At 37.0% G+C, this 21,456-nt stretch overlaps 2 protein-coding genes across 2 annotated transcripts; one reads left to right on the forward strand and one right to left on the reverse strand.

Moving 5' to 3' along the window:
* Window positions 1–1,922: 1,922 nt before the first annotated feature.
* On the forward strand, window positions 1,923–5,290 carry LOC146329001 (vacuolar protein sorting-associated protein 37D-like). Its single transcript, XM_084716600.1, has 4 exons — window positions 1,923–2,119; window positions 2,272–2,443; window positions 2,533–2,606; window positions 4,841–5,290. Exons 1-4 carry the CDS (start codon window positions 2,018–2,020, stop codon window positions 5,288–5,290), a joined length of 798 nt encoding a protein of 265 aa, XP_084572726.1. The 5' UTR covers window positions 1,923–2,017.
* Window positions 5,291–11,482: 6,192 nt separating this feature from the next.
* Window positions 11,483–18,547, reverse strand: LOC146329002 (dicarboxylate carrier UCP2-like). Its single transcript, XM_084717980.1, has 6 exons — window positions 18,033–18,547; window positions 16,585–16,792; window positions 14,129–14,329; window positions 12,482–12,583; window positions 12,166–12,346; window positions 11,483–12,068 (listed from the first exon to the last, which is right to left on the reverse strand). The coding sequence occupies exons 1-6, from the start codon at window positions 18,159–18,161 to the stop codon at window positions 11,972–11,974; spliced, it is 918 nt and encodes a 305-aa protein (XP_084574106.1). The 5' UTR covers window positions 18,162–18,547; the 3' UTR covers window positions 11,483–11,971.
* Window positions 18,548–21,456: the final 2,909 nt, after the last annotated feature.

Below are 21,456 nucleotides of genomic sequence, written 5' to 3' on the forward strand. Positions count from 1 at the left end.
CTAATCAGGAAAACCTGATGAATGAATGAATGAATGAATGAATGAATGAATGAATGGACAACATATATTTTATATTAGTATGGTCTAGGTTGTGATTCATTTATTTATTTATAGTGACAATTAAGAGTGAAATTACATAATTATTTATCCATTCATGTATTTAATCATTTGATTGTATCTTTATATTTATACATTTATATTTGGATATTTATTTATTTAGTTTTGGCCTGTCAAACCCTCCATACATTAGTTAGTCTGCTCTGCATATTATTCAGATATATAACATTAATATAGGTAATATATGGTTGCCTTTTTTACAATAATAAATGACATACTGTAGTATTTGTATATTATCCAGTATTTCACTATGCACTGGAAACATTTTTCCTTACAAAGTATATTTAAACAGAAAGCATATATGTCATCTCTTTATTTCAGTGTTATTTGTAATTAAAAGGCAGGAATGGTGGTAAATTTGTTTGCACCAATTAGTGTCTTTTCTGCATCAATTTATGGCCGTTTTTTTTATGTAAAGGAAAACACATTTTAATTACTGTCAATGTCATTGCCAATACTATATTTTCATTCATTATTCATTTTAGTTTAGTTTCCTTTTTATTACTTTTCTTATATTGTTCTCCTCTTGTTATTTTATTAGGTACTGTTTGCATTTACTCCCTATACATTTTATGTTTCACTTTATTATACTTACTGTTACTACTTAAATACTCTTATCTAATATTTAACACTCTATTCTTTTATTCTTGTACTTTGTAATTTTGGAGCAATCTCTGGCGCATAAATTTTGTTCAAGATTACTAAAATTTTGCTTTATCTTATTTTACGAAACTCATGCTGCATTAGCTGCTGCAAACTTTCATGGGCTGGCAACATTACTTTTAAGATTAGTTAACAAACAAGCAAATCACGTTTCTAAAAGTAGCACAAAAGACATTACCTTGTGAGAGGAGGGCAGACTGATCACTAATCAATCACTGATACCGTCGTCCTCTCGGACTAATTAAAACATAAAATGACAAACCAAACCTGGATGTCCACACAAATAAAGTCTTTGTGTGAAACACTGCAGAGTGAAACATCGTGCTGTTTACAGACAGTCTGCTGTCTGTAGTTTGACAGAGAGACAGAGAGGGTCGTGTCTAGAAGGGAACCCTAGACCCGCGAAAGATCGCGCGAGTTTGATTATTTTAGTAAAAATAACGAACACAAATATCGCGAGAGTTGTGCAAATAAAGAGTTACCTTCTAGACACGAGCGAAAAAGGTGCGCAACTCCAAAAATAGAAAATCATGTCATGGTGTCGATGTTTTTAATGTGGCGGGCCGCCATAATTAAAACACTATTCACTGAACCACAGAGAGTCACTGAAACACTGATCACTGACCTGCTGTGATGGAGAAATACTCTGAAACTGATGTTGTTCAATTTATTTCTTCAGCTATGAGCATGATCTGCAGACTACAGGTAACCGTACAGGTGATCTAACAGGATGTTCGTGTCTCTTCCTCTACACTCTCGTAAGTCTGCTGTTCAGGTGCAAGTGTAAAATGAGAGTTTCAATTTGCCTGGGAATTTCCGAACACTATTAGCCTACCTAACACTTGAGACCAAACTCAATTCTGCAAAGGAGAAATTCTACAACATAAGAACAAAAATCATAGTCACAACGTGTGACTGCAGACAATGACATTGTGGAAATTCCCATTAATCAGTATTACAACAAAGCAACATATATTTAATGTGAATTAATTTATTAATAGTATACTACTGTCATATCCCGTTTTCCTAACGTGGTTAAACAATTAAGACATGAACACGCCTCTTTTCAAGGTCGTTCATATCATACAGTGTAATGCATGATGTTCCTATGGTACAGTCGTATATTTTTCCGACAGTCCCTGAACTCAGCATCAAAAGCTCGAATAGCGCCCCAACAGGACGCATCCGGAACAAACAGGCGCAAACTGAGGAGGCAAAGAGTACCATAGTCTTCATCATGTCTCTGCCGGTGCAGTTTGGAGCTCTGAGGACCAGAGAGCTGCGAGAGCTGCTGCAGGATGAAGACAAGATCAGTCACATCATCAGGTGCAGTGAGAAGGTGAGTCTCTAAAGTCAGACAAGGTGGACTTCATGCTGACTAAGTGATGCTGCATTTGTAATACAAATAATTTGGATGGCAAAAAAACAGTTTTGCAAGTAGATTATTTAAACTGTCTCGATCTTTCTTTTACTACTTGTGTTCATTTCCAGTTTCAGGGCGTGCAGCGGGCTGCAGAGAAGATGTTTATTTCAAATCAAAAACTGGCAAGAGTCGCGCTTTCTATAAAACCTCAGTTTAGAGATGCAAAGTTACTGCTTGCAATGAAGTACAAGGAGCTGGAAAAACTTAGAAGTATCATTCAGGCAAAACAAGAACGACTTGGTGAGTTTTCAGATATATTCATCATTTTTATTTAATCTGGCTCCCTTAACTGGAGTTAATTCCCTACATTTGTTAATTGTGTTTTGCAGTAGAAAAATCCATTGTGCATTATGCTCAGTGGTGTCTAATGAAGAAAATCAATCATGGAGAGGAGGAGTGTGAGGTAAGAGCTCACTTTGGTTGTGATATCAGTTTGATTTGCATACAGGATATTCAATTATCTAATAAGGATAATAATTAATTTCAATACACAGCAGATAATGAGAGGGTGCTTAACAAATGATTTTGTTGTAGTATGTATAACAACATAACATAACAACATAACATATAGTTACACAGCAACTACAGGACATATTGGCTATAATCTAAAGAATTATTGTTTCTACTTACCTTCTAATAATAGAATAGGTACCCATTAGTTAAAAAACAAACAAACAAACAAACAAACAAAGTATAAATTATCTCTAAATTCATCACAAACATTCATATTTTACTCCCATATATTATAGTGTTGCTAAAAATGCAGTATTCCTCAGGCTCTAGTTTTTTCCTCTTTCATAAAACTCTTGTAGGAGCAGCCACAGGCATACTTTCCTTTTGTTTTAAAAGGATAGTTCACCCTTAAATGAAAAACTTATATTTTTACTTCTGCTTGTAGTGCTTTTTATGCATCTTGATAACTTTGGTGTTAGTTTCTCAGTTTGGAGACATCAGCTGTAGAGATGTCTGCCTTCTCTCCAGTACAATAGAAAGAGATGGAACTTCGCTTGTGGTGCTCAAAGTGGCAAAAAAAAAAAACATCCTCATACCCACATGACAGAATTTGTTGACTGCCAGTTACTCCCAAGACAACATGTATTTCTTTATTATTAAGAGCACTGGCAGTGACAGGCCTGCTGGACCTTAACAACGTTATATAACTCACGTGACATTACACACGTGGTTTATGTAGTAAAACAGTCAGTTTGGGTAGGTTTAGGTATAAAGACTGCTTGGCTGGAAAATATTAAAATATTTAGAAAAATATTGTGCTTGGAATTAAGGTGGAAGTCACACAGTATGCTTTTTGTTTCACACAGAACTATAATCCAGCCTCTTTGGTGAAAGTCTGTTGTTTGAGCCATTCATCGACCAGACACACCTTGTTGAGAGCAGATCCATGAAGGAACTATTTTCTCTCTACTGTAGAAACTATGGATGTTCCTGGCGACTAATACCCCAGTAAATTAAACGCAAAATTTAATTTAGACTAATCAGCTAGTCTAACAGTAAAAAAACACTAAGTTTATTAATTGATAATGTGAAACACTGTCCAAAAAAAAGTGCATATATTAAAAGCCATTTGAGGCTGTTAATTACAGACTACAACCACCAAATTTTAAATGCTGCTGAAATATGTGCCATTTTGTACTGTGCAATCATATTGCACATTAACCTACAAAACATGACAACAACTCACTAAATGCCTCAACTTTTCAGTCCAAAAAGGATCACAGTGTCTGCAGGTAAATGACATTGTTCACCCAGAGCTGACGTTAGCTGCCAGCCTGACACACAGTGTGGCTAACGTTAGCAGTGCTAGCAGCAGCAGCCTGCTCTGCTTGCAGGTTAATGTTCATGTCTGTGCTGAATGTGGGTCCGCATTATTCCAGTCAAATGGTTATATACCAGTTTATTCTGGCACAGCCTGCATTCAACCTTGTTTTCATTTTTGATATAAAAAAAAAACTGCCAAACCACACTTGTTGTATAAGCTGTCATCTGTCAGACTTTGCTGATAACAACATCCGGGGTTGGGTGGGTCATCCGGGAATTTGTGCTGGGCGAGAGGAATTTCTGGCACTGACAGATACTGACAGGTTGGCAACATTTAATCATATAGTTGATTAATCGCGCACATCCACAGTAGAAAGAAAATAGTACAGAACACATCCATGTAGTTTCATTATATTAGAGAGACGGCAGACATCTCTACAGCTGATATTTCCAAAACTCTGCAACTCACACCAAAACTATTCAGACAGTAAAATAACAGCTCAGCAGATAAGATGAAAAATATGTAGATTTGATGTTGGAATGAACTGTCCCTGTAAGTAATCTTTAGGGTAATATATACAGTCTCACACCCTCCAGTGAGTCAGTAACAAAGCACCAGCCCACATATGAAAAACATGCCTGGAGGACAAACAGCTTATCTGACAGCCAGCTGTTGACAGGAGAGCTAAGGAGACATATAATCCCTGTAAACCTGTTTCTATTTCACACTTAAGAAAGTCAATACGCGCTGATGTTCAGGCTGTTGTAGAAGAAAAGCAGAGGTCTATATCCATATCATATCATCCATATCAATATCCATTGTGTGGGTTTTTGAAAATAACAAGGTATCTTTCCTGAAAGCTGCTGTTTCAGAGGTTTACGGAAGGGAAAACGTCTCTGGCAAGTTTCTTGGAATCATTTCTCAGCTTGAGGAAACTCCAGCATGTCAGGTTGATCCTGCTGAAGAAACTCCAGGAAATGACTGAACTTAAACCAGCACAAAGTCTCAGTGAGATTCACTCTGACGCTCAGTGTTACACAGCAGGTTGTCCTGATCAGACCTGCCTTCCAGTCTGCAGTCTGACCACAGCTGTCGTCTTACCTGCCTGCTGCCACCCTCCACTCCTGCTGCCCTTTGGTTCACACGTGAAGACTGGTGGTCAGTGTCTGCAGCACTTATCAATCTGTCACCATTACACTGAGTCCCTGCGTGCAGGAATGCACAGACGAGGCCCCAAATGGCCAGCGAGACCCGCCCGTCTTCAGCCGCTGACGATGCAGCAGAGGAGGCATCAACAAGCACCACAATGAGGTCCAGTCCAGCCTCACATAGAAAATTCTGTTCAACAAAGTGGAAATAGTTAACAGGTAAAGTTTCCACTGCCTAGTGTTAAAAACTGCCCGCTATCCAAAACTGTCACTGAATACTCTTACAGATTTATTTTGATTAAATTATTAAAATGTAGCTATTTCCTTATCTATGTCATAACTTTTCTAATATTTTAGTATTTTATTTAGGCAAAGTTATTGAATGGTCATTTGTGTTAAGACAATATTAAAAAAACACTGATGGACAGAGACGTCTGGCAGATTTTGTGGAGGAAGTCTTATGCTGCTCTGGACAGGGTCAGCAGAAAAATGTATTTTAGCCACTTAAAGAAATCAGAATAATTTTAAGGTAGAATGATGAGGGTTTGTCAATTGCTCTATGTAAACGGACCAGAGTTGATGTTTGAGTCTCATTCCCAGGACATCAAATACCAACATTTTGGGTTGGAATAACATCCTGAGCACAGCAAAATAATGAGAAAGTAATACTATGGATGAAAGGGGGTGGGTCTCTGCAGATGCAGGTACTGATATACTTTTTTTCCTAATATCATACATAATTTGTGCTTATGTGTATACTATATTTAGAATATTTGTATTGCTTTACCTTGTCATCAGACTGTCCTTTCAAACAAGAAACTGTCACTATATAAACTAAATATCACTCTCCAAAGCAACCAGACCCCATCTGGAAAAATCAGTAATTGTACCTTGCAGAACACCGGAGTTGCTGGTCTACTGCTGATTACTTAGTTTGTCTTATTGTGGGACTTAAGTAAATTTAAATGTATAAAATAAAAAATAAATTAAACACTGATTACCACCTCAAAAAATCTGAAATATCCCTTTAAGCAGTGATTCCCAAAGTGTGGGCTGCAAAGGCCCTGTGGGTGGGCCTCGAGAAGTCAGTAAAAATAAACAAAACATTTTCGTTTTTATAAGTTTTAAATCATCATAAAATATTTATGTTTAATTAAAAAAATGTAATCGGAACTAATAAAACGAGGTCATGGATTTGAATACTGCATTTAACTGTCCTAGTTTATCAGGTGTTACTCTGTATTTGGTGACCTGTTACATTAACACCAGAACGTATCTTATATCTTGTCATTGGTGCGATTAATCTTGTGTGTTGATCAGAGAAGGCAGTGATAGATTTTCTTCCATCATGGCAAATTACATTATAGACAGTTAAGACAATATTCTGCAAACAGCAGCTTCAGTGATGAGAAAGTAGACAACGAGTTTTAGATGTTTACATAACGATTTCTATTAAAGGTTGAGATAAATCTGGTAACGTTTGCACAGCCTTCTGGCAAGTCTGCCAATATAGTCATCTACTATTGACTGCTGAGAAAATGATCCAAATCTGAGCTCAGTGTAGTATCTTTATCTTTTATCTTTCTGACTGTTCAGTCATCACAATTCAATAAAATGTACTGCTGACAAATATTAAAATAATACTCAGATTTTCAGAGGTGTTTCCTTTTGAAAAAAATGGCAGAAATCTTGACGTGCAATAAGGACTCAAAAAGCAAGAACCCTGAAGGGACAATTGAAATGTTTCCAGAGAGTTCAACCTGTCACTGATATATACCGTGATATTATTAATATAAAATAATTAAAAAAAAAAGATATTTGCAGGTAACCTCCATTTGTAAGGAGATGAACAAATAAAAGCTTTTCCCCTCAACTTCCTTAGATACAAAGGGGCAGCAAAGAGGATCTGATCAGAGCTTCTTAAAGGAACAATAAATTGTTTTAGACACTAAGGAAAGTTAAAGTAAATGCATTCAAACATAAACCAGTCAAACTGATATCTTAGATCTGGAATTTGTTCAGGACACATCTGAAAATGAAACTTTTTTTTTTTTGATTACACAAAAGGAAACTGAGTTTTCATCACGTCTGGTAAGAACATATTTTCTTGAGTCAGAAATAGCAAACAGTTGGTTCAGTGAACTTGAACTGCTCACTGACACCCGATACCTCTGATTGTCTGTGTGCACAGACTCCTGCCAAGGTCACCGAAGGACCGCCATGAAAAACACTTTATTTACTTCAAGCTCACTGTTACCTCTGATCATCCTCATATCTACCAGCACGTCTTTTCATTAAAGGCTGAAGGTAATCTTGTAAAACTCATCATTGTTCAGTATCTTTGTGTCTGTTTCCTCACTCCATTAACTTGCCTAAACACTCCCGAGGGTTAGCCAGAGTGCCATATGGCCCAGTGCAGCTCGCCATACTAACTCAACCATGGACAAACCTCTCTGGCACTACAGGAGATGATTAGCAAGGTGGGGCACGTTCAAAGGCTTTTGTTACCCGACAGACTTCAGTTACATCTGTGTCAGCGGCCTCTTTTGTACCACAACACTCAAATTGGGCAATTTTCTCGTCTGTCAGCTGATTGTTTTGTGCTTTTCACCTCTTTCACCTCCACGTCTCTGCACTGTTTGATGGAGAACCTGCTTATTTCTGCATAAATATATGGAAAATATAAAATAAATTAAAACAAATGAGCTTATATTTACAATATTTATATTTCAACAGTTATTTAAAAAAGTCACAACAAATGCAGAAAGTATCTAATTTGCCATTCCACTTAATTACTGTACATAACAAGCACTACTGGGCCATACTACACAAATATGGCAACATATACAGCATTATACACATATTCTTAATGTAAACACAGCTGTTGCTAAAAAGCCTGAGTCGTGTCTGAAAAGGATCATCATTTACTGTCAGTATTGACTCGTATCTCACAGTTTAGGGTGTTTAATCTTCACATTGTTCCCCTGAATGCCCTCATGTAAAGGGGATTATACAGTAGAGTATCTATAACAGCATCCAGTAGTACAGCAGGTATGCAGTGACACTTGGGGGTGGGGGGGTTGGGGGGGTTGGGGGGGCGGGGTGTTGTGCACGAATGTAGGTCAATGTTAGTTGACCTCTTTTTTTTTTCAAGTTTCCTTTCAAACAAAAATTAGTTTTATTGCATTCATACTGTATTTAATGTGCATGACGTATCTGTTTGATTCACTGATGCATTTATTATTATGATATGTATACAATATGCAAAATACAGAGATTTCATGGCATTAAAGGGATAGTTTGGATTGTTTGAAGTGCAGTCGTATGAGGCTCTTATCCATGGTCAGTGTATCTACAGTAGATGGCCAGTTTGGGGAAGAAGCAGGAGCACCAGTGTAGGAAGCTAAGCAACATACTGCTGTGGACAGGAAAACATATTTTAGCCACCTAAAACTGGTCCACCTACAACAATCAACTTAGTATACTTACTAAGATACAATATATTTACAACATTTTCACTGCTTTACTTTGCCACCAGACAGCCTTTTCTGACAGGACCACTGTTACATAAACCAAACAGCTAACTCTTCAAAGCAACCGGGCTCCACTGGCAAAATCAGTAATTTTACCTAACAGAACACTGGAGTTGCTGGTCTAACGCTGTCTTGATCTGTTTGTTTGTGTTCTTGTGTGAATCCAAACTAACTTTTTAAAACACTGTAGACACACAATAATAAAAAACAAATTGAGAGACTGAAGCTGTGGTATATTATTATTTCCTGTGTTCTGTGAGGTAAAAACACCGGTTTCATCAATGAAGTTTGGTTGAGAAAGAGAGAGCAATGTTTGGTTTATATAACAGTGGTTTCCTGTCAGAAATTGTTGTCTGACAGCGAGGTGAAAGGGGGTGAAAAACATTTCAATATAGTGCACATTTACAATGAAATTGATTTTCTTAGTTGGCGAAAATACATTTTGTTGTTGACCCTGTCCACAGCAGAGTAGGAAGTGCAGGAGTTTGTGATTGTTGGAGCATTGGAAAGACAAGCAAAGATGTTTTTGGTGAATTTTATCATGTTTCTCCCAAGTTTGAATCAAGTGTGTTTTACTAGGATTAAATAACCATTTTTCAATGGGAGTCCGGTTAGTTTGACGAGAGCAATAACAAGTGTAGGAAGCTAAGCAATCTACTGTAGGTAATACACTGACTATGGATAAGTACCTCATGCAACCCCAATTCAAATAATCCAAACTATCCCTTTAAATACATTTATGGTCATTTCAGCATTACATAACTTTGCTCATTCAATAAATCTAAAATGATAAATCAATCAGTCGAATAGCAGAAAATTAGCAAATACCAAATATTCCCCATTTCCTCTTTTCCAATGTGACAATAAATTGATTATTCAGTGGTTTTTGAGTTTTAGTCAGTCAAAACAAATGAGATTTGCTGAAATTGTGATCGGCATTTTTCTAAATTATCTAATATTTAAAAGACCAAAAGACTAATTGAGTAATTATCAAAATAATCAGAATCAGAATCAGATAAACCCATAATTATAATAACTAATTCCCTAATAACCCTAATTCCTAAGAATTCATACAAAAGACTGCATTTTTTCATGTGATCATAACAACAGGGAAGTTTCAATTGAAACCACACATGAAAAACAAAACCGAACCAAGAGAATCTAGAAATAAACAATAAGTTACTGTAAATAAGGAGGAAACCCTGCATCCCCATCCACACCAGATTTCACTTGTAAACACACCTTCTTTCTCAGCAGACATTTTGACTTGTGATTGCAGGAAAAGCCGAAGCATTAACATTAATAATGGCTCTCTGACATTCAAGACTCTACTGTTAATTTTGTTAATAGAAACCATGATGAAATATGTCTCCACAACAAAGATGCAACGATGAACATAGCATTGTTGTTGATGAAAAAAGACGAGACTACAGCTGTCAGGAAGCAGGTTTAAGTTAACAATGACAACAAGAAGGGGATTTTTAGGCCCATTGTTGTTACAATGAGGCTGTGAAAAAAAAACAAGTGCATTTCTTTAATCAGAAGAGAAGAAATGTAGCCATAAGATACCTGGTAAGAACACCACAAACCCAAAGAGACACATGGAGAGACACCACAAAAAAACTGAGGTAGGTTATACTTTAAGATATATTAAGCCAACTAGAAAAGCGCTGGTGTTATATTACATTTTTTTTGGCTTGACTAGAATGATTGCACAGTTCAATATAATCTAATGACTAAAAACAACCAAAAATATCAACAGTTTTCATTGTTTGATCATGACATTAACCGACCCTTCTGAAGCTCCGCCCCTTTTTGCTCTGTTCCTTGGTTAACTTTCTCCTTTCCTGTAAAAGTGATATATCTTAAATTAACTAATGTTAGCGAAATACTCGCTAACTAGCAAACTGATGATCGAGGTAGATTAGTTAGCTGGTTAGTTGGTATTAGCTAATGTTTGCAAAATACTTGCTAACTAGCTAGCTTATTATTTATACAAATTAGCATTACATTACAGGCCATCCAGCAATATCTTTCAATCATCTTCAAAGTTTGGTTTTATTTTCAACATTTACTGGCCTAAAAAATATGGAAAGAAATCACCAAATTTGAAAATCACGAAAATTTGCTTTATTTTGAGAACATGTTATATTTGGTTCCTTTAATTGTGACAGAAAATAGGAGAAAAGGGCATTTATTACACATTATTTAGCCTACTTTATTGGCCAAATTCCATATATACATAAATGAAAATGTTCTAACTAAAAGCCTCTTTTTTCTGTTTTTTTTAAATAAAGATTTCAAAACTATATTTACAATCCATTAAAACCTGTAACAATAAGAAAGCCTTAAAGACTATAAAGGTTTGTGTTTGTGTTTGTGTATGGTGGTGACTTAAATTTTAAATTTGTGTCCACAATATTTTTTTTTTCATTATTTTTTTTATATATATATTTTTTATTTTATTTCTTTTATTAATTAAATTTTTATGTATTTCTGTTTATTTTCAATGTTGTCGCACCCCTGGCTTATTTGTTTAACTGTATGCATTCTGCACAATGAGTTTTAATGACAAATTTGATAGTCATGTGCAATTTTGTTTATATAAAAAAAAAGACAAAACAAGACAAAACAAAATGAAAAACATATACTATCCTAGCACATAGCATATCTAAGTACAGAAATCAGGAAAGGAGAAAGTTGGCCGAGGCACTAAACTTGCTCGACTGTTATTGGAGCAAAAAGGGGCAGGTCTTAAGAAAGATCAATTTGTCAATGAAAAAAACATGAGGTTGACTAAATTTGTTTTAAAAAAAAAAAAAAAAAACACTAACAAGGACATTTGACACAGTACTGTGTCTAAATGAAAAAATCTGACAAAATGAACACTCCAAGTGACCCAGTAAGACACGTGAGTGTGACAGAGAGCTGGTGTACACAGTAACGGAACCCTGAAACTAAAGCAGCTAAATGGAATCCGGCCTTGTTCATTTTCCTCCTGTGCTTTTCCTACTCTGGCATGTCAAAATGTCTTCTGTGAAAAAATGTCTTTTAAAAACATTAAAAGAGATTGATTCTACAGTAATAAAGTCATCAAACATTCACAGTGAGTCGTCCCTGCAGTTTGTCTTTTGAGTTCAGCCTCACGTGCAGTTTTTTTTTTTCTCTCTCTCTCTGAGGAAGAGCAGGTCCAGACCAGCAGCAGCAGTTATAACCACAAGCATGTGTTGATTTGTACAGACAGTCCTGGCTTTACCGCACAATCATGATCATGATTGATGTTCCAGTGCCAACCCAGCTGTAAGACAGATCAGAGCTGCAGTCTAACCACAGCTCTCTTTATCTGCTCGTAGCTCACAAACATCACAATGTTCCACGAGCCCAAACGAAGATAAGACGGCATGAATCTATTAAAAAGAAAAAAAGAATCAAATTAAACAAGAAAAATGGTAATTTAGATTCAGTTTTTGCTTTTTTCATTGATCAGTTAACCACAGTGCATACCCTTTATAGAAAGCTGTGGGTCCCTCTTTGACCAGCATGGTTAAGGCACAGTTAATGGCACCGCTGTACTGCCCAGGCACTGAATTCATGTAGCGCGTTTTCACCACATCCACTGGAGACGCTACGATGGTGGTGCAGAAACCTGCCGCGAAGGCTGCAGTGAAGTGACACGGCATGTTGTCTGTTCAAAACAAGACGTTTGCTTTAGTTATTAACGGTCACAAAGAAGACCGTGTTGGAAAGACCACAAACAGTGAAGAGACGAAGCGAAGTTCCCGGAGGTTGAAATTGACACTTGAAGCGTGTTTGCACTCGCCTGTCATCAGGTCGTACTTCAGGATGAGCTCCTTGATGATGTCATAGGTCACCAGCTCAGAGCAGTTCACGATAGCGTTACGAGCTATGTTTGGAAAACAACCTGAAGAGACAGTTCAACGTTGTAAACAATAAAATGGCGTAGTATGGATTATCTGAAGTGGGGATGTATGAGGTACGACACACCATCAGTTTGGAGAAGTACCACTGTAGGATGCTGAGCGATGTACTGCTGTGGACAGGGTCAGCAACAAAATGTATTTTTACCGCCTACAAAAATCAATATCATTCTAAGTGTACGCTATATTTAGAATATTTTCACCAGTTTACTCTGCCATCAGACAACTGTTTCTGACAGGAAATAGCTGTTATATAAGCTAAATATTGCCATCTCTTGCACAACCAGGCTGGAAAAAAATCACCTCACAGAACACAGGAGTTGCTGCCACAATCTGTTAATCTGTTTGTGTTATTTGTCTGAAATATTGCCAAAGTTTGACTCTTCCCTTTTTACTGGTTTACACAATAAGTCGATAAGTAAACTACAGCTCGTTTGAAATGCAGAGTTTTAACCAAAACACTACCGACCTGTAGATTTTAGGATTGATTTTAAAGATATTTTACTTGTGTATAAAGCTTTAAATGATGTTACTCTTCAATACAACAGGGATCTTCGTTCATTTTATGCCACCACTTTTCTTTTAAATGTTCCTTGTGTGTCTCATAAACATACCAGTGAGAGTGTCTTCTGTTTTTATGCTCCTAAACTACAGAACTCATTGCCTTTGTACACTGGATCTGCAAGCTCTCTTGGTATTTTCAAGGGGACAGTTGAGGTGTATCTTTTTAATTTGGCTTTTAATTGTTAATTGGGAGTCATGTTATAACCTTGGTCTTTTTATATTATTCCACTTCTAGGTGTTTGTTTACTGAATTCTCCTCTTTCATGATATTCCTTTACTGTTGTCTTTTTATCACCACACATTTATTTGTAGTATTATTATTCTTTGCTTGTTTTTATTCGTTTCCTGTCTGTCTGTTTTCTTTATTTTTATTTTGCTATGTGTAGCACTTTGGGCTGCATGTATGAATCAAATGTTCTATATAAATAAAGTCTGGGTTATTATATAACTTTGGTGAATCCAAGCTAACTATTTAAACTTCCAAAGTCACACAATGGCACAAACAAACTAACAGATCGAGGCAGCGGTGGACCAGCAACTCCTGTGTTTTGTGAGGTAAAACTACTAGTTTTGACAATGGAGTTTGGTTGTTTTGGAGAGAGCCATGTTTGGCTTATATAACAGGAGTTTCCTGTTGGAAAAGGCTGATGCAAAATAAAGCAGGGAAAACGAAGTGTACACTTAAAACTTAAAACTTAACCCTGTTCACAGGAGTTATTTGCTTAGTTCCATGCCGATACACTGCTGCTTCTCCAAACTGGGGGTGTACTGACCATCATCTGCTTTATGAAAAGAAAAAAAAAACACTCCAAACTCATGTCATTATTTCCAGTAGAGAGGAGGTAATTATATGCACATCACATAAGTGCAAGGCTATCAGAAAAGTTTATTAAACTTTTGTTGCATGGACTGAACGTGCACCCCTTCTTTTTTGAAAATATCATTAGTTCCCCATTTTAATTTACCTTTCCAGAGCCCTTTGACGCCCTCGTCCCTGGCTATGGTCTTGTAGGCATCGATGGTGCTGTTGTACCTCTTCACAGAGCTCTCAGGCAGGCGGACCTGAGCCTGGAACCTGACCTTCACCACATCAGTGGGCTGAGCGAAGGCCACCGCCATCGCCCCTGTGGTGCAGCCCGCCAGCAGCCGAGTCCCGATCCCTGCATCTGAGACGCAAGAAATGCATGTAAAGACATTTTTCCAATGCATGTACAGACATGTTTCCTCTAATTAGAGACTGAACCGTGGTGTAATTTTGATATAATGAGTGACATTAAAATAGACAGAAAAGTAGAAAAGTAGTTGTGGAGTTGAGCTTTCCAGATAACTTTGTGTGGTAAACAATAACACCATGCTGCATCAAAGACTTTGCTCAATTTTGAAGCTTCAGTTTAAGAATTTTCATTATCAAACAGCCTGGGGCTGAAAGGTAAGGTAAGGTAAGGTAAAACTGCAGCAGGATGCAAACTGCGAAGCTAAATGCAAACCACTCTGCTTTTTAACTCTCAAACTGGTTTAACAGGATATCTGCAGACAGGCCCTGGATGAGGATGGAAACCTGGCCTGCAGAGAACACGTTCAGGTTAACGCTGCTTGCAGAGATAAAGGGACTCAGGCGAGGCCTCTGGCATAAACACAGGTCTGTTCTCTGACAGAGGAATCTGTCCTGTCACCTATATCCTGCAGCTGTAAGAACCAGTTCAGCTAAAGCAGCTCTTTTTTCTTTTACGGCACAAATGGCAGACTTTCTTAGCACTGAAATAGTTTGTTTTGTAGCTTTATGATCATGATTCAACAACATCAGTATAATTTGACCTAACCCTGGTTGGTGTTGGCTAATTGTTGTCACTATATTATCAATGCTGTGATGACCCAGTCTGACCTGCTGCACTTTAATTCAGTCATCTGAAACAATGGAAAAATGTTAAAGTTTCATGTAGCAATTAATTATCACATTTTTTAAGTGTAATAATCAGGCACGGTTGTAATGATAAAAGTTGAAATGATAATACCAATCCTATGGAATTTTATTGTGTTTTACCTTGAACCTGGCAATTGTTTCATCTCTATCTCAAACCAAACTGTTGGTTTGTCTGTCAAATATTTTATCTTGCCATTATTTTATGTTAACCACTGCAGCTTGGAATAAGTGACGATTAGAACCGCAACAGTTCATTGATTAATTGATTAGTTGTTTAGGTAATCAACAGAAAATTAATCTAATAATTTGATACTTGCTTAATTGTTTAAATCACCCATTAGAAGGAAAATTAGTAGCATGGTGGAAGGATTTTAAATGAGGACATATCATCTGAGGATTGGATCATGGTTTGTGAAGATGCACAAACTTTATCTTAAAATTCGAGTACTATTACAATATAATTGTCTCATACATGCCTCCATTAAACTTTTAAATTGTGCTGTTTGAGGCTGCAGGGATTGTGCAATAGTTTCATGGTGTTTTTTACCACAGGGTATGTGCAATATGTGTTATGTATTTGTATGTGCAATATCTTGTAATGTGCAATGTGGATTATGTGCAATATATTTATTATGTTGTTTGTTTTATCACACTGTGGAGGCATGTTGTGTGCAGCATTTGAGTCCAAAACAAATTTCCCTATGGGGACAATAAAGTATATCATATCGTATTGTACATATATACGTAATAGCAGTTTAGTTACACTTTTTTTTTTTTTTTTTTTTACAATACATCTATCACATGTACTAAGTGTAATGAATGTGTCATTGTATTTGGGAATGTAGTGAAATCAAGGATGGATTGGATGGATTTTTGGAAGGAAATAAAACTTGATGGACAGAATCAGCTCTGTAGAAGTCTCTCTTAAACTGGCTTATTGTTCTGTATTGGATAAAAAAATAAAATAGACCAAGTATTAAAAGAATGGATTAACAAAATGGTATAATGTGTGATATTAGAGAGGATACTTAGAGAGACTTTTTACATTTTACACTTATATTTTGGTTTATTCTTTACTGTGCTTATTGATATACCCCATTCTCACATTAGTATTAGTATTGTTATTATCTTCATCTACTTATTTCCCTTATTTACTATCCTTTCTTTTCATATTCCTTTATAGCTCTAATGCTGCAAGACTGAAATTTCCCCACTGTGATAAATAAAGTGATAAAGACTGACTTCGGCCAACCTTTTATCAATTAATTAATTGAGAAAGTAATCAGACAATGAATCGATAATGAACGTAATTGTTAGTTGCAGCTCAAGAAATGATTGGATTTAATAAAATCAATAGAAAAGAAGTACATAAGTTCATGACTTGTGCAAAATGCTGTGTTTGTAGGACCTGTTGGAAAACAAACTGGAATGTGAGCTGTGATGGATGATTTCAGTCTCCGCGCTGCTCGACCGTGTGTAGAAACATTGTTCGTCACTCACTGTCTGACCCGCGGGTGTAGAACTGCTTCATGGTGTCATACAGGCCGATGCGGACGGAGGCGAAGCTCATCTGTCGGTGCAGTCCTGCCACCAGCCCACTGTACAGACTCCTGGGGCCCTCGGTCTTCACCATGGTGAAGATGGTGCCAAACACACCTCTGTACCTCGCCCTCTGGCCGTCCAACGAGGCTTTGGCTTCCCCTTGAATCTAAAGGAACATAAATACACAACAAAATTAATTAATTATGATGTTTTGAAACAGAATGTGAACTGAGTTTCTGAACAGTCTGCTGGGGGGAATGAACGTGCATTTACTATTGCTTTAGTCTCTTATGATGTTTATATGCCTATTGCCTGTTACAAGTGTTACATCCCTGGTTTAATGAGTAGAAACATGTACTTAAGTGTTTAAAATATCCCTCCGGCTCAGTGGCAGAGGTGCACCCTGCTAGAAAACAACAAGCAGAGCTGTAAATACCACTGAGGACACTGAGGACATGTCTCATTCCTGTCTGAGGGGGTGTTTGTACCACAATTACACATAAATCACACATGATGAGTTTTGATCCTGGTGTGAATTATGGAAGGACAACTCTGCCAAAAAGATCCTGTAAGCCAATATGAGGAGAAACATTCCTTAAGTAATGAGTTAATATCTCAACATAATGATAAACTTTCTCAAAATAAACTCTTAGTATAAAAGTCATTATTTTGAGAAAGTTTATCATTACTTTGAGAGACTAACTAATCATTTTCATGAAGTTCACCATTATTCTGAAAAGCTAATCATTTTGAAATACCACTTATTACTTTTGAAAAGTTTTGATGTAATTTCTGATTATTTTGAGATAGTAACTCATTGTTTTGAGAAAGTTTCTCATTATATTGACTAGCAGGACCTCCATACATATTCTTCAATTATGTTGTTGTTAGGCCAAAAAAATAAATAGAAATTTAATATATTTGCACCAGAATTGTGTAAAGTACTTTGACGGCATTTAAACCATCATGTAGACATTAAACTTACAGAAAATATAATCACAATTAAATAGATAGAAAAAATGAAGGAAATTTTAGGATGCAGTAGCCATGGTGGGTTTGGGGAAACATGTAGTTGCGTAAAGGATGCACAGTATAGTCAATATTTATTTTTAAGACATTATTGTTATAGTTATTGACATGCACCTGCCTAGACTGTGATGGCATCTATGGTGTCTGCTGCAGATGATCTTAGACTATTGCTGCTTTGTCTGATGTGCTCTTAGTGTATATGTAGGTGTAATTGTGTCTATATTTCCTGTGCTGTGTCACAAATTGCTGCTTAGCGGGTCATAAATGTTTTTAAAACAAGTGGATCTTTTAGATGGTTCAATATCATGATGAGATTTGTCTGGGGCTTTAATGACCTCAGTATTTCTAAAAGCAGCACATCCTCACCACTGACTCACCTGTAGTCTGACTTTGGCTGTGTCCAGAGGGAAGGTGACCAGGTCGGCCACACATCCAGCTGTTCCAGCTGAGAAGATCTTCACAGCGGCTGATGGAGGCGGCAGCTCGGCAGCGCTTCCTCCACCCATAATCGATGACAATCAACAAACTCTTCAAAACAGAAAAACTGACCCCATAAATCAATAAGGCACGGAGCAGCGTCTCTTCCGGGTGCGCCTTAACGCGTTATATCCTATTTAAATCTTTGAACAGCATGTCCTTTCTTGACAGCTCCTCCAGCCGACGTCAAGTTTCAGGTATATAAAAGTTTGTCTTCTGAGACACGACTCCTCTTCTTGTGCCATCAGACATGAAAAAGCTCCCAACTACCATGCCACTTTAAAAAGAGGAAAGAAAAACAGGACAGCAGTCTCCTCAGATCCCCGCAGACAGCCGCAGTGCGTGTGTCTGTGAGCGTCAGTAGATGTGAGACTGAAGCTGTCCAGCCGCTCCTGCACAGCTCTGTCTGTTGACTCTTTTAAAGGAAGCTGCAGCTGCACCGCCTCATGACAACCAGAAACACCACATGCCAGGAAGTGTCTGAGCCCCACCTGCTATTAAAAACAGAAGAACCAATCATTTCATCATGTACTGAGGCACGTACAAAACATACATCTGATTACTTAAAACTTACTTCATGTTGGGCTTGACAAGTGTTGGACCCTAACTTTTAACTTAGGTTTTAGGTGTTGAACAGACTCATTGTGTCCCCACATGGTGGCTGGGTGATATGCCTAATCATAAGCTATTCTTCAATATACAATATGTAAAATATATACATTTTCCCTAAAATAAAATCCCATAAATTGTCAAATAGTGATGAACTTATAGAATATGATTCACTGGTGTAAATTACACTATCCAACAGTAGAGCTGAGTTGTACTGATAAAAATCAAATATCACAATAAAATCACAAAAAAATCACAACAAAATATTAACACAATGACACAGGTAGGGGATAATGTATAGCGAGCAGGTTGTTTTTGTGAAATAAATCCCATCAGGATGATGTAGGGCCTTGACATGAAGCGGAGGGATCTTGAATCTTGAAGGGTTTTATTTCACAATAGTGACACAATAGTTATCCTGCTTGTTACATGGTTATGTACCAGAAGAAATCAGACACAAAATATTTCATTTTAAAATGATTTTTGTGATTAAAAAGGGATAAATTCGCCCAAAAATGAAAATGCAGTCATTATCTGCTAGCCCTCACACCAACTGAAGATCGGGTTTAGTTTTTTAGAGTTTCATAGGAAAACAGCATTGCAGAATCTCCCAAACAATGGATGCAAATGAAAGAAAACATAAGGCTCATCTGGTCTGCTCAGTTCAAGTCCCCTAAAGCCCTGACATGCCGAGCTGACTTGAAAGACGTCATTTAGACTAAATCTTCACTGTAGATCTTCAGCTTGAAGCCACATTGACGTGCAAGTGCACAACGTCTGAACCGTGTGTGTGTCTGACAGTGTGTGTGTGACGGTGTGCGAACAGCATGTCAGGTGCTTTAGGAGACTTGGATTACACCAGATGAGCTGGCATTTTATGGGTGGGGTGCTTTTCCATTTGAAAACTGGTCACCATTCACTTCCCTTGTTTGGGAGATTCTGCAATGCCATTTTCATGTGAAATTCTGACTGAATATTTATTTTGGGGTGAACTTCCTCTTTAACAATAATTTCATTGTTCCTCCAGAGTCTATGATCAGGACTGTGTCCATAGCAACGGCCTGAAAAACAGTGCGCCACACCTTAGAATTCCGTAATCAACCAATCAGAATCAAGTATTTCACAAAGTTGTGAAATAATTAATAAATAGTCATCAGTTATGTAGACATAATGACTACGTGGGTTAAAGGCAAATTCTTGATTCTACAACAAGTTTCCTCTAAATATATTAAGCAATGTATTTGGCAAATTTGCATTTATCACAAAATGAACATTAGCTTAGCTATGCCGAACCACGAACATGATATAGATGTGTTACATACATGTCTACCATCAAAGTAATACTCTGAGAATTGTTTTTACTGATTCACAGCACTACATAGGACTAAGAAAATAATAACAGTAATAATGATATTAGCAATTATTTTGTAAATGTCCATATAATTGTGAGACAGTATTTAATTTGGTTCTTCAAGATACTCGGATCAAGATTATGTCCTTTATTGCATGTGAGTCCGATGGAATAGGAAGGTTTAATGCAAAACACACAATGTACCACACCACGTGATCTATTTTTACTCTATGCAGAACTAGGTTCACTCTTCTATTTCTAACCTGTCTTTACACACACACTCACATTATGGTAATTGTCATGAACTGCTGATGTGCTTGTGGCTGCCAGACCATAATAAAGTACATGCATAATTACTTATGACCTAAGTGTGAAGAATGTTGTTAAACTGTAATGATGTAAAGTAAGGATAAAAGCCTGTAAGCTGTTTGACACCTCCCTGTCTGTCAGAGTATAAGTATCTTAATTTGTATATCTACTGTGTAACAACTGTCGCCAGGTAAAGACTGCAAGCACATAAAGGTGGGGAGACGCCTTGCTCGCACAGAGAAAGAACTACAGACAGTAGAAGAGAGTTCTGTCACGTGAACTCCAGAGAGACTAGAGACTTGGTGTGTCCATGTTCCTGTTCTGATCCTGTTGATAAACATGCACCTGTATGTAGAAGACTGATATTTACGTATTAAAGCAGTGCTTCCCAAAATTTTGCTTTTGTTTAGTTTTTTCTGGGGACCCACTTTTTAAAAATGACAAACTATTGTGACACAATAAGTCTTATCAATACATTTTGTGTGAAAAACATTAATTTGTGCATAAGTGAACATGCCTGATGATTTTTACTGCATCTTGATATTATTCTGACACGGCAATTTCATTGTTTTATTTCATCTTCTCAGGAAAACAATGCAGGACATTTCATAAATGAGACAAAATGTGTGTATTTAGGCAGAATTAACAGGCCCTTGTTTCCTCTCATTAGTAAAACAATACACATGCGTTATAACAGATGTACTTTGCATAATTTCTTATAGTCTTTGATTTAATTGGTGACCAAAATAAAATCTCCTGTGTCCCACCTGTGGGTCACAATCCAGTCTTTGGGAATGACAGTATTAAAGCCTAAGGTGCAATGTGACCAATTTCTCTTCAGTCTCATGTGTGTCTTCCCCTGGACCGACATGAAGGCTCTTGCTTCCAAGCAATCAACAATCTTTTGGAACAAGAGACAGACAGGTATTGTGTTTGAATATTTAATTGCTCTTCATCTCGCTCTAACCTGAAACGCATATAAATAGGATTTACGAGTTGAAATTTGTTGTATTTTTGAGCCGTTTGGCCTCCGAACAGAAGAATGTAGCAGCCAA

The sequence above is a fragment of the Lutjanus erythropterus genome, chromosome 4 (assembly GCF_056507025.1).
Source record: "Lutjanus erythropterus isolate fLutEry1 chromosome 4, fLutEry1.hap2, whole genome shotgun sequence".
Lineage (NCBI taxonomy): Eukaryota > Metazoa > Chordata > Actinopteri > Lutjaniformes > Lutjanidae > Lutjanus > Lutjanus erythropterus.

Coding starts and splice junctions, on each gene's coding strand:
- LOC146329002 (XM_084717980.1), bottom strand. CDS start 18,161: ATGGGTGGAGGAAGCGCTGCCGAGCTGCCGCCTCCATCAGCCGCTGTG. Junction 16,793..18,032: donor CAGCCAAAGTCAGACTACAG/GTGAGTCAGTGG, acceptor ATGTTCCTTTAG/ATTCAAGGGGAAGCCAAAGC. Junction 12,069..12,165: donor CCCACAGCTTTCTATAAAGG/GTATGCACTGTG, acceptor TCTTTTTAATAG/ATTCATGCCGTCTTATCTTC.
- LOC146329001 (XM_084716600.1), top strand. CDS start 2,018: ATGTCTCTGCCGGTGCAGTTTGGAGCTCTGAGGACCAGAGAGCTGCGA. Junction 2,120..2,271: donor TCATCAGGTGCAGTGAGAAG/GTGAGTCTCTAA, acceptor GTTCATTTCCAG/TTTCAGGGCGTGCAGCGGGC. Junction 2,607..4,840: donor ATGGAGAGGAGGAGTGTGAG/GTAAGAGCTCAC, acceptor CTTTCCTGAAAG/CTGCTGTTTCAGAGGTTTAC.